The 13708-nt window shown below is 38.4% G+C and overlaps 1 protein-coding gene across 1 annotated transcript; it reads right to left on the reverse strand.

The window, feature by feature from the left end:
• Positions 1–1112: 1112 nt before the first annotated feature.
• Positions 1113–13248, reverse strand: LOC141003583 (interleukin-13 receptor subunit alpha-1-like). The gene is made up of 12 exons (XM_073474960.1): positions 12906–13248; positions 10158–10297; positions 8852–9026; positions 8262–8401; positions 6958–7132; positions 6723–6822; positions 5488–5654; positions 5199–5326; positions 4779–4929; positions 3796–3895; positions 3005–3089; positions 1113–2912 (listed from the first exon to the last, which is right to left on the reverse strand). The coding sequence occupies exons 1-12, from the start codon at positions 12973–12975 to the stop codon at positions 2817–2819; spliced, it is 1527 nt and encodes a 508-aa protein (XP_073331061.1). The 5' UTR covers positions 12976–13248; the 3' UTR covers positions 1113–2816.
• Between the last annotated feature and the right edge of the window lie 460 nt (positions 13249–13708).

The raw sequence follows: 13708 nt of genomic DNA on the forward strand, positions 1-13708 counted from the left end.
TGTTCGAAAAAACTATTTTTTTTTGGTTTAATTTGAACGCGTCTTCCCCGCGAGGTCCAACAGCCCATGTATGGAGGATTTCAAGGGACAAAACTAAATATAAATTCGTTATACATGCCTACGTGACACAAAGAACTTTTAACTACTTGTGAAAGTCTTTCAATGTAATACCGATGCCTCTATACGACCCACATAAGCAAATGAGCTGAATAAGTCACAAAAAGAAAACAGAGCCCTTAACATCCCAAAAGGTTATATCTTTTTTTATCTTGTCCACATAAGTTATTATTCTGCATAAGTTAGGCTCTCTGGTGCCCATTGGAAAATTATTTTTGTGTGTACAAGATTAAAAAAAAAGAAGTAAAAAAAGACAAACAGTTGGGGACTTTAGGGGCTCCGTAGATTAGAGGGGTCTCCGAGCTTCAGGAAAGAAGCTGCTCTTTACTCTAGTGGTACGGCTGTGACTCAGGGGTAGAGTATGCCTGTCGAAGTGTCCTTGGGCAAGGTACTGAACCTCAAACTGCTCCTGATGTGCTGGTCGGCACCTAGCATGGCAGCCACCACCAATCAAAAGCGTCTGCTAAATGTAAATGGTACGACACAGCACTAAAACAAACTTTACTTTCTTTTTCTTTTTCCACAGTGGCTGCCAAAATCAACAAAAAAATAAAGTTCCTTGTAGCAACTTTAAATAATGAATAAAGTCATATTTACATTATGAAATGCTGAAACTTCCAGGTGAACCTAAGAGTTAAAAATACAAAGTATCATATTGAAGTAGATTAAATGTCAGTCCAAGAGATTGTCCACGCCCATGGTTTATAACTCTATGAAGTATTAGTATGATTTTAGTATGACTTATTAACATTAATAAATAAGACATTAGTTACAACTCCTAAATGTTTTACAAAGGGCACCTTCTACCAATCTATTGGGGACTTGGGTTGATGTTTTTTTGGTTACTTCAGTAGCACATCTCAATGCTTCAAGCTGTGACCTGCCCGCTTACAAAAGAATCCAACATCTACTAGCTGTCACAAGTCAGTTAGTTCTTATTGAACTGACACAGACGGCTAAAAACTGAAAAGCACCACTGGGCACAGACATTTTCACTTTCTCTTTCTTTATTACGTAACAAAGCAGTCAAGTCATCAGTCACCCAAAAAAGAGAGGTGATAAATGAAACAAAGCAATCAAAGACTAAAAGAAAAAAAAACTTCCCCTGGGAGTGTTGGTGAATGAGGAAGCACACGAAGGTTAACACAGAATCAACAGAGTGCCAGTCACATTGTTATCAGTTTAATGTACCCACAGATGACGGCACAATTCTCTATTATAGTTCTCTTTCCAAAAAAAGTGTGTGTTGTACAAAGGTTAAATCAGCACCACGGGTCTGATTTTTTCAAGAGACTTATCAGATAAGTAGTTTAAAGAAAATTGTTATTCTGTCCAAAATATACAAGACATTTGGTATCTAGAGTCATCAGTGTCTGCAAGCAAAGTTCATGCAGGTCTATCTTCAAAATCCTTTTAGCATGCACTCACAATGGTTTCACTTAAAGGGGCTCAGTGGAGCTCCAGTTGTTAGTTGATGTTAGTGGACCCTGCTCTCTGTTAGCAGAGGGGAGAGAGGCATTCGGACGATGAATTTGAGAACATGCATGAAGTCACATCCTTTGGACTGTCACAGAAAGTCTGACCTGAGTTATTTACAGAGAGATCCAGATTAAACATCTTATACACATTGTCCACAGGCTTGTATAGACATAGTCATTTTTCTGACAATTTACAGTCCGCTCACATATGGCAAATGAAAAAGTGATTAATACTTGTCAACTACTGCAAATTGTTACAAAGAGCCCTGTTAAGTTTGGTTCCAAGAATACATATTCACAATTTCACCATAACTGTCCTTCTTCATTAAATTTGACATAATAAACTCTCTGTTTTTAGGGCAGGATGGAAGGATTCAGAGCACTAACACCCACTCACCCCATCTGTTCCTTGTAAGAGTTTGTATGTATGCAAACTGGACAAAACAAGCTGTTTTCCTCGAAGAGGTGTGCCACTGTAGCTCTTGCCTTCCTGTCCAGTCGTGGGATGACTCAGAAGTATGCTCACCCACGACATATGTTATTGCTTCCGCCTACTGTGTAGCTGCCATTGTGACAGTCATACTGGCATTTGCATATCATTCCTACAGATGAGGCTCATGCTGTGACAACATTAGCCTCCAATTTTTATTCCCTCGTAGCTGTGTGCAGCATATACAGTACTGGGATACAGCAGTTCTTCTTACAGGCGCAACATTTCCCAGTAGACTCTGCCTCCGCTGGTCCACTTGCAGGCCTCCATTCAGACCAACCAAACATATGGCCTGCCCTCATCCTCATCTCCCTCCTCAGTGCTCCACAGCAGAACAGTGCAGGCATGACACATGTTCTTGTCTTTTTAAAGATGGCTCCAAGGATTCAGTGCATTTCTGTCTTGTCCTTGACTGGCCTCAGCAGGTTACATCTGTACAAACTTGAAAAATAATAGAAGCTGAAAATCTTGTTTTTGCCGACCTCTGGTGGTTGAAGTTCTCCTCTGGCAACAGTGATACAGAATTGTTCTCAGGTCAGTACAGTAAAGGTGCAGCAGAGCTCTGTCCTGACACCACACCTGTTAAACGTGCAAGAGACCTGAAATCTTTCAGCCAGAAGTGAAACAAAGTGTTTTTGCCTGGTGTTAAATTAATTTGTGAATGTTCTCGATGAATTTGACCAGAGTGGAAGTCCAGCTTTGCTGCACGCACTGCAGTGTACATGTACACATCAGGAGTTTTGCTGGAGGACACAGTTTTCGGGCACTAGAATAACTCTGCAGGGTTCCAAGCGTTCTGGCACCGGCATGTACAGATTCTGTCCAGTCTGAAAAATAAAAAAGAACAGCGTAATGAGCGTTTTGTGGAGACAGAGAGAGCAGATGAATATAGCAGTTTTATTTTTTTCTTAGAAAATACCTTAGGGTCTTTTGGTCCGTTCATCATCATTTCCTTGAATATTGTAGAGGGATCTGGTATGGTGGGGCAAATTATGGTGCTGTGCCTACAGACAGACAGACCACAACAAGAATGTCAATGACAGAAAGCAACAACCAGCACACAAGGACTACACCACCAGAATATAATATTTAAAATGAATGTTTTTTTTTCTCTCTGTAACAGATTCCTGAAATGCATTTTATTGTTAACACCTCACATCTGTAGTCAGATCTTTGCTCTGGCTTCTAGTGAACTGTACCATATATCACAGCTGTACTTAAAACATCTTCAGAATGTACCTACACACACTGCCATGCCTGTCCACTGGTTAAACACAAAATCCCTACATTGGCAGCATTCAGAGAAAGTCAGGTCAGTTAAAATTTAGTTTGACGGTTTGCCTGCTGTTGAAAGGAAAGGGCCACAGGAGCTATAGGTTTCTTTCATGTTAAATGGCAGCTGTGCAGATAATCTGGTTATTAGTCATTGAGAAACGTTAGTTAAAGACATAAACTTTGACTCTTGGCATGTGTGTCAATGGCACCCAATCAGCTTTTATAAAAGGTTTAGGTGTTGCAATAGTCTCAGTGACATGCTGCAGATCTCAGATACTCTATCACAAAGGTATGCTTTACAACACTGACTTTTGATATACTAGATTGCGAAATTTGGTCACCCAGAAATGTACTTCGTACCATCTACAAACACTCCTAGGTGGAACTCTTTGTCTTAAGCCTACATAGGCCAACTGTTCTCTTTCCAAGACGTACCTCCTGAGGCAATAGCAAGACAGAATGACGCAGATGGACAGAATGATGGGGATGACAATGGCAACCACAGTCAGTGTCCTGTCAGGAGGCTCATTTTTACCTGTGATGAACAAGTGACACAGTTTCTTCAGTTTTGTGGACAATTTCAAGCTTTTTGCTGTCATGTGGCAAGTAGTGCAGAGACATTTTGTGCTTTACATCTAGTGAACATCCTTTCATTAATGACTGATGTTACTGTAAGGCTATACACTGATATCCAGAGGGCAATTTCAGTGTTACCCCTAGGGCTGCAACCAACGATCATTTTCATCATTGATTGATCTGTTGATTATTGTCTCGATTAATCAATTTGGTTAAAATGTCAGAAAATGATGAAAATGTTGATCAGCATTTCCCAAAGCCCAAAATTATGTCCAAAGACAGAAAATATTCACATTCAAAGAGCTGGAATCAGAATTTCTCAAACCAATTAATTGATTATCAAAATAGTTGATTAATTTAGAAGTTGACAACTAATCCATTAATTGATGGCTCTTGTTCCCCCACCTTCTTAAACATCAAATCCAAGGACTTTTAAAGAACTTTCCAGGCCCTAATCGATATATTTCAATAATTCAGCTTGTGGCAAGAACTTTTCTTTTTAGTAAAATTTTTGAAATCCAATTTCTTTTACTCTCACATGTCTTTTATACTCTATTGATGCATTTTGCACCCTCTGGACACCTTCGTAGCAAAAACGTACGTATACGCACAAAAAACTGCTATTAAATCATCATACATCCACATTTTTTTCTGCTTTTTTTTTCATAAATCACTTAAACAACTTCAAACTTGCTCAAAACTACTAGTAAATTTGAGGAGGGCACAAGGGTTAATAACATACAAACAATCAACATAAAAACTAAGTGACTTAATAGAAATGTGGTTTAGCATACTTCATAAATGCAGCATGAAAAATCTGTGTAGTGAAATAAGACAGTTACCGTAAGGTACAGCTTCGCTGAAGTCGCTGAAGATCTGAAGATCTCTGCATAAGTTAACACTCCTGACTTTAGCTTTGAACTCATAAAGGCAGTGTTTATCATAGGGCACCTTTATGGCAGAATTGCTCCCGGTTGTGTTCTGGCATGTCTCCTATAATATAGTAAGCACAAAAAAACAAAGTATTGCTCTCCGTCAGGTATAGAGAAACTATATGCCATTGGGCAAATAATGAATACACATTTTTTGGTGAAAACAACACGAAAACAAAACTTAGTTCCCATTTGGGGTATTTGCTACTGATGGACTCAATGCTCAACTGTGAAGACATTAAGTATCAGTGTAGCAAATGCAAAACAACAACAACAACATGAAAGAGGAGTTAAAAATGTTAGTATAAACAGTTACATCTGACAACTTACCATAACCATGCATTGCTTGTAGCAGACCTCATATTCCCAGCACGCAGCGGCTCCGACCTTTGGAGGTGTCAAATTCACATTGAGGGAATCTCCTTCTTCTATGATGTTCAGCTCTGGTGGACGTACCACTAAGGAGATATAACAAATATCCAATATTTACTGAATTGTCCTTGGCAGCAAAAGAAAACAAGATTCAATCACTGGTTCTACAGGTATTTTAACAGCAAATACCTCATATATTAATTTCATAATTTGACATCAACAAAAAAATATTAGAGGTAACACCAACCAAGTACAGGTTTGAAGGTGCTCATTCCAGCTTCAGTCTCCACAAGGACGAAGATGTTATTGCTGCTAGGATCGATGTGTAGTTCACAGCCATTCTTCTTTCCCAGGCTGTAAGGCTGATCACACCGCTTTAAACTTTTTATACATTCCTCCAATTCTCCCATTATCCTGCAATGACAAACAGGCATTGCATGCACGCTTTATTCAAAGTATTTCACCTAAATAAAAAACAACAACATAAAATTGCTTTGGTTTGCTTTCATTACAACTCCAATTCCAAAATAGTTTAGATGCTGTGTAAAACATGAATATAACAACTTTCTGACCTATACTCCACTGAAAACAGCACAAAGACATTATACTATGTAATGTTTTACCTCATCTCAACATCTCAACTTTTTGTCAAGGTATGCTTATTCTGAATTTGTTTGGACAGGGGCTACAAAATACCAAAAACGACTGAGTGGAACATTCCACAGGTAAACAGGTTCATTGGTAACAGGTGATAGTATTATGACTGGATATGAAAGGGGCATTCTCCAAATGCTCAGTTGTTCATGAGCAAGGATAGGATGAGGTTACTGGGGATTGTTGGGGCTCAGAAACACTGAACTGTGAACAGTTGTCAGTAAACAAAACTTGTTTGCGTATGATTGCACGATTATTTTAAAAAGCGTCCCAGCTATTGTGGAATCAGTGTTGCCTCTTTTTCCTCACTGGATCCTGCAATCCCTCCACACACCACTAGATGTCCATACAGCTGACTGATTTTCTGCTGCTCATTAGTATCTGTGGACTGGTAAATATTCCTGAATTATGTTGCTAAATTTACACCACCGGCAGCCCTGTATGTAGCATGGAAATCCCATCCACATGCAGGCTCTTGCATTGCTGATGATCAGATAAGCACTATGAAAAGGGACAGCTTTCTGCATAAATGACTCTCTTAAGAGGAACTATAGGAGCTATGCTAACCCAAATGGCATTTATAATGGTGACCATCTTACATTCAACAGGGACTTTAGCCAAAGTTTTTGTACACTGAGGCCTCCATAACAGGCCTATCTTTTGCCTTTTGGTCATCCCATTTTACACCTGGTTTGTCCTGACACTTTAATTTAACATCACTTGACAGGATTAAAGAATTTTGACAATCATCATCAAACTTTACTGCACATATTTGGAGGCATACATGTACTGTATCTCCTTTACTTTATCTGTTGCTGTAATTCTCACCTATATGAGAGCGTCAGGTTTAGAGATGGATTTACTGGGATCCAGGAACAGCTCAGTATGTTGGGATCATAGAAACATCTGAAGTCCTTCACCACTTTAGCTTTACAAGACAAAGGGAAAAGTGTTACATACATACATGAAGCAAGATTCAATGGCTTTAGAGCATCACAATGGAAGCACAGGACAATCTCAATACTGTATCACATTACAGTCATTTCAGCTTTCTCCTTCTTACCTCGGGGCTTAGGGGGTTTAATGGTTATGATGGCAGGGGTGTGCCCTTTTGAATCTTCTTGAAATGTACTACAGTTAGTACAGCATTTGTCCAGAGTCCAAATACTGTACGTCCAATCAGAAACTGTGTCTTCGGTGAGAAGAGATTTTGTGTAATTTGTCCCTCCCGCACAAACCTGAAACAGGAGGAAAACAATATCAGCTTTAATGAAACCTAATGACATCAATATCAACTTTCTTTTTTCCCCCTAATATTTTCTTCAGTTTTTGTTTCTTATTTGTCTTCTGGACTTCTTATTTTAACAACATGAACCACTGTGGTTTCACACTAATTCAAGGTTTGTATATTTATGTGTGTGGTTGTAGCTGTAGCTGTATTTATTGTATTTTCTCTTAGGATGTATTTACATCTAGCTTGTTGGAGCATGTCACCATGGGTATATTCCCTGATTAATAGGTCAAAGGCTGTTAAAACTACCATTCTTGTATCCTACTCAGTGTTCTTTCAGTTAATTTAGTCCAATATAAAGTATTTGACAGCGATCTCACAGTAATAAGTGTCCAAATCAATACTGTGTAAGACGCCCCCTTGTTATCCTGTCTCTACCCGTTAGTCGCTATACATAACACATGTGAGATCATTGTCAAACTTAAGAACATAAATATACATCATACATATCCATCCACTTAAAAAGTGCCCTTTTTATAGTTTTTGTTGTGACTGTGTGACTGCCCTTTATATGAGAGGCAGTCAGAGGGACGTGGCAGTCATGGAAATATTAGATCATAGAATATTACAGCCTTTGGTAGGTGATGCTACACTAGCAGATGTTATTAGAAAGGATGATTCTAGACAGAGACCTGCATAAAGGCCTTGAGGTAGCTGTCGGAGTGAGAGAACAGCCAGTGAAATGAGAACATTTGCTTAAATATGCCAATAAAAATCCGACAATCTAAAATATTTCTCCGAGAATTTGTTTAAGTTATACATTTTATTTTATTAAAACGCATTACGGCATCCTATTTGAAGTCTAAATTCACTCAGATTAAGTCAGTATGACTTATAACATAAGTCAAATGAGTGTTTTCCCCTGCAGTGAAGGGCATACTCTATCACTGTGTAATACTGTATTCTGAAATTAATTCAAGTGTGTGTTTTGTTGTCATAAAGAAAGAGAAGTCCTATGACCGAGTAATAATCTAATTATTGTATTATTATTTTTTCTCCACTGATATTGTTGCAACCTGGGGACCCCAGGGCCCGCCACCAATACCCAAAACACCAAGTTTCAACATGTTGCCTACTTCTTCTTTATTGTTCTCCATCACCATGAATTTGGGCTTGCTGTTGTCTGGCAGACCTTCGGGCTTCTTCCAGAACAACCTCAGAGTAAACTTGTCGAGCCACTCGTGTGACAACTCTGTTGGTGGAGGAAGCAGCAGAACTGTAGGACAAGAGATTTTAAAAAAGTAGAATTAATCTCACCTGTTCAAAATTAATTATACTGTTAGGCTGAAAGATTCACAAGAGGCTTCCATCAGCCTAAGTAATCAATTCAATTGAATCACATGTGCTACTGTTTGTCTCTTTGTTGTGTTTGTCTCTTTTGACAACACTTGCTGCTGGTTTGAATATCTGAATACATTTCCACATAAGGGCCCGCAAGCTAATTTCTGCCCCAGGGCCCTTAGAAGGTTTGAGCAGGAACAGTTCAATATGTTGGGATCATTGAAACATCTGAAGTCCTTCACCACTTTAGCTTTACAAGACAAAGGGAAAAGTGTTACATACATACATGAAGCAAGATTCAATGGCTTTAGAGCATCACAATGGAAGCACAGGACAATCTCAATACTGTATCACATTACAGTCATTTCAGCTTTCTCCTTCTTACCTCGGGGCTTAGGGGGTTTAATGGTTATGGTGGCAGGGGTGTGCCCTTTTGAATCTTCTTGAAATGTACTACAGTTAGTACAGCATTTGTCCAGAGTCCAAATGCTGTACGTCCAATCAGAATCTGTTTCTTCGGTGAGAAGAGATCTTGTGTAATTTGTCCCTCCCACGCAAACCTGAAACAGGAGGAAAACAATATCAGCTCTAATGAAACCTAATGACATCAATATCAACATTCTTTCCCCCCCCCCTAATATTTTCTTCAGTTTTTGTTTCTTATTTGTCTTCTGGACTTCTTATTTTAACAACATGAACCACTGTGGTTTCACACTAATTCAAGGTTTGTATATTTATGTGTGTGGTTGTAGCTGTAGCTGTATTTATTGTATTTTCTCTTAGGATGTATTTACATCTAGCTTGTTGGAGCATGTCACCATGGGTATATTCCCTGATTAATAGGTCAAAGGCTGTTAAAACTACCATTCTTGTATCCTACTCAGTGTTCTTTCAGTTAATTTAGTCCAATATAAAGTATTTGACAGCGATCTCACAGTAATAAGTGTCCAAATCAATACTGTGTAAGACGCCCCCTTGTTATCCTGTCTCTACCCGTTAGTCGCTATACATAACACATGTGAGATCATTGTCAAACTTAAGAACATAAATATACATCATACATATCCATCCACTTAAAAAGTGCCCTTTTTATAGTTTTTGTTGTGACTGTGTGACTGCCCTTTATATGAGAGGCAGTCAGAGGGACGTGGCAGTCATGGAAATATTAGATCATAGAATATTACAGCCTTTGGTAGGTGATGCTACACTAGCAGATGTTATTAGAAAGGATGATTCTAGACAGAGACCTGCATAAAGGCCTTGAGGTAGCTGTCGGAGTGAGAGAACAGCCAGTGAAATGAGAACACTTGCTTAAATGTGCCAATAAAAATCCGACAATCTAAAATATTTCTCCGAGAATTTGTTTTAGTTATACATTTTATTTTATTAAAACGCATTACGGCATCCTATTTGAAGTCTAAATTCACTCAGATTAAGTCAGTATGACTTATAACATAAGTCAAATGAGTGTTTTCCCCTGCAGTGAAGGGCATACTCTATCACTGTGTAATACTGTATTTTGAAATTAATTCAAGTGTGTGTTTTGTTGTCATAAAGAAAGAGAAGTCCTATGACCGAGTAATAATCTAATTATTGTATTATTATTATTTCTCGACTGATATTGTTGCAACCTGGGGGCCCCAGGGCCCGCCACCAATACCCAAAACACCAAGTTTCAACATGTTGCCTACTTCTTCTTTATTGTTCTCCATCACCATGAATTTGAGCTCGCTGTTGTCTGGCAGACCTTCGGGCTTCTTCCAGAACAACCTCAGAGTAAACTCGTCCAGCCACTCGTGTGACAACTCTGTTGGTGGAGGAAGCAGCAGAACTGTAGGACAAGAGATTTTAAAAAAGTAGAATTAATCTCACCTGTTCAAAATTAATTATACTGTTAGGCTGAAAGATTCACAAGAGGCTTCCATCAGCCTAAGTAATCAATTCAATTGAATCACATGTGCTACTGTTTGTCTCTTTGTAAAAAATAAAACCACAAGTCTTTTGACAACACTTGCCGCTGGTTTGAATATTTGAATACATTTCCAGATGAGGGCCGCAAGCTAATTTCTGCCCCAGGGCCCTTGGAAGGTTTGAGCGGCCATGATATTTTTAATTAGTTTAAAATAAAAAGTTAAAAAAAATGTAAATTTATAGTTAATTAAACTTAATTTTATAATTCTTTCACTGTCAACAAACAATGAAATGCTTTATAATAGAATATTTTTTTAGCAATTGTAAAGATTTATAAACAACTTTACTACAACTAATTGCATAATAAAGGGTTTACAAGGCATTTCATTGTTTGTTAACTGTGAAATAACTAAATAATAGTTAGTTTAATTGACTATAAATGTACCATTTTTTCTAATTATGGCATTCTTTTCTCACCCTTACACACATTTAACTACCTTCTCAAACTTTGGCTTTGTGACGACAGGATACGAGACCACATGGTGTATTGTGTAAAAGTGTCAACGTGACTAATCATCTTTTGCAATAGAATGTTAGAGCTCGTCTTTCACAGACAACACTCATTACTGCCAACCGTCTTTTAACTCCAGAGTAAACCTCATCAGGTTGCATTTTCTGTAATGCTGAAGTCAGGAGCCTCATTTTCTCATGTTTTTCAGATCAGACGAACACATTTTATCTAGTGGCATCACAGTAAAATTAAATATTTGTCCATGCGTGAAAAATGCATTAAGCAGAAAGGAGATTTATGAAAAAAATGGGTAACCCTTAATAAGAGCCATCATTAATAAATAAATGCTTTATTAACCAATTGTAAAGCATGTATTTGTAAATTTTATAAACATCAGTTGCAACTTAACAATAAACAATTGCTCAATAAAGAGCTTATAGAGCATGTCATTGTTGTTTAATGTGAAATAATTGATAACTAACGTTTAATTAACCATAAATTTAACATATATTAATGATGATTATTATGAAATGTTACCTAAATATGTCTTTTCCATGTAGTGATGCGTTGTAAAAGACGATTCATTTCCGCCTGCATGGTCGCAAACTCATACGAATCTGACGCACTTTACATTTTGTCTGCGCGTCTATTCTACAATCGAGGTAGTTGATTGCAGCAGTGGACCAAGGACTCAGGTCTTTTAAATCAAAGTGTCAATATCACTGTGTGAAAACACTCTGGAACAAGTCCCTAACTAAAGATTACACTTAAGTATGATCAAAACAGTAAATTGTACAACAGTGCATGTAGGGATGAAAGCCCCTTTCAGAGAATTGTATTATGTAAACAGCATGTTATTGGAATATTATTACTGACGTAGCATTTTAATCTAACAGCTGGGGTGGAGCTCATATTAAATAGCCCACATTATACAGGCTGCTGGGTAGTTTACTCCATAGCACAATGTATTTTATAAACCGATTCTATGTTTTATTTGTAAAAGCTTATTCTGTCAAATAAGTCCACCCGTCAGATAAATGTAATTGACTTCAAACTACAATACATATAAAATATCAAAGCATATAACTGAAATACTCAAGTAAAGTACCTCAAAATTACCTTGAGGTAAGCCCACAGTACTTGGGTAAATGTAATTGGTTAATTGGTGTTTATTGAAATATTCATGTTCAATAAACACTTTTCCTTTACAGGTTTACTAAAAGTTCCTATAGATTCCTGTTATATTCCAGTAGAATGTAATTTTCCGTGACCATTCTAAAAATGAAATGATTTCACTGTAACAATTTGGAGAAAATCCAGGTAAAATAACCTGTAAATCCTCTTTTTTAACACGACTTTCTTCCCTCTATACTGTCACATTAATTTTCCAACCAAACATTTTTCATGGCATGTCTGAACATGACATGCATTTCACCGCAGAGCCTTTAGTTTGAGGTCGTGGTTGCGATCAGCGCCTGCAACCGTAATTACAACTAAATGCGCAACCAAATCTAAACCTTGGTTTTTGAGCGCTGTTTGTAAAACGAGGCATACATTATATTATTGAGCAACAGGAGAAAATTAACTCCCCAGAAAAGGCCTTTAGGAAATGTCTTTGAAAAGGTGTTTGTGGTCTTAATAAGACTTCCGCCCTCCCCCTAAACATACCTTTCTCAGCCAACACCTTTGCAGGAGGGTGTTTCATGTACAAAAGCTAATTACACGACGGGCAGCCACAAAAAAACACCACGGCAACCTCTCAACATTTACCTACAGCCTCATGAACCATATGAATAGTTAAACATGCATTTCTTAAACTATTCTCAAACTAATTTTATATTTTCAATATGCCTGAAATGACACCTTTAGCTTCCTGTCAGATGTGCGTCATTAACGCCTGCTTAACAAACTTTCCGAGCCGACGTTAGCTGTGTTACCTTCAAAACCATAAAAGGTAAAATGTCAAGTAGCCTTTTTAACTGAAACTTCAACCCCAAGGTGATGAAGGAGTCCTTACCTGCTTTACAGTGAAGCGTCATTATCATGGCGGTGTATATTAACGAGGTGAGAAAACCCCGAGGAGTCATGTTGTCGTCGGGGCGTCTGAGCGTCTATTTCATCTGGAAGAAAGTCAGCGGTGCTCCTCAGACGACACTCCGAGCAAAATCAAAGCTGGGGGGCAGTTTAAGTTCCTGCACACAACTGGAAAATTCAGGACAAATGACGTGGGAACAAAAAGAAGAAAGGAAAAACACTAAAAAAAAAAAGGGTCTCACTGGAGAATGCAGAGCAAAGCAGTCATCAGACACCTTGATGTGTCCCGGGTGCTCCGCGGTGCCCGCTCAGTCTGCGGGAACAGCGGGGCGGAGTCGGTGCGAGAAGTGGGAGGAAAGCTGCGGTGGCCGTACGTCAGTGACACTCAGTAAGCAGGAATGTTAAACCAGTTCTGCTCTTTCCAACGGTGTAACACCTAAAACACATAACCGTCTACAAAACGGTGCGTTAATTAAAAGACAGAATTAAAAAAAAAGCTAGCTGCCCCATTGGTTTCCCTCAATGAAAGCAGATCGCGCATGCGTGTGAGCTTAAGTGCAATATCCCCCCAAACCTCAAGTGTCCTTCCATTACTCCAGGAAATAGGCTCTAAATGAGTCTGTGAATCATTAAGCTGATTATGTGCATGGTAATGGATTTATACAGCAACAAACTGTACAGAGTGGACAAACTGCAAAGCCGTGAAAAAACAAACAGAGACATACAGTACATTTGATCCCTGCAGTATTTCCTGAAACCCTGTCAGGATAAGTGAGTGAGCAAGTT

This window comes from Pagrus major, chromosome 10 (assembly GCF_040436345.1).
Source record: "Pagrus major chromosome 10, Pma_NU_1.0".
Classification (NCBI taxonomy): Eukaryota; Metazoa; Chordata; class Actinopteri; order Spariformes; family Sparidae; genus Pagrus; species Pagrus major.

Coding starts and splice junctions, on each gene's coding strand:
- LOC141003583 (XM_073474960.1), bottom strand. CDS start 12,975: ATGACTCCTCGGGGTTTTCTCACCTCGTTAATATACACCGCCATGATA. Junction 7,133..8,261: donor TGGAGAACAATAAAGAAGAA/GTAGGCAACATG, acceptor CTCCTGTTTCAG/GTTTGTGCGGGAGGGACAAA. Junction 4,930..5,198: donor ACAAGCAATGCATGGTTATG/GTAAGTTGTCAG, acceptor ACTATATTATAG/GAGACATGCCAGAACACAAC.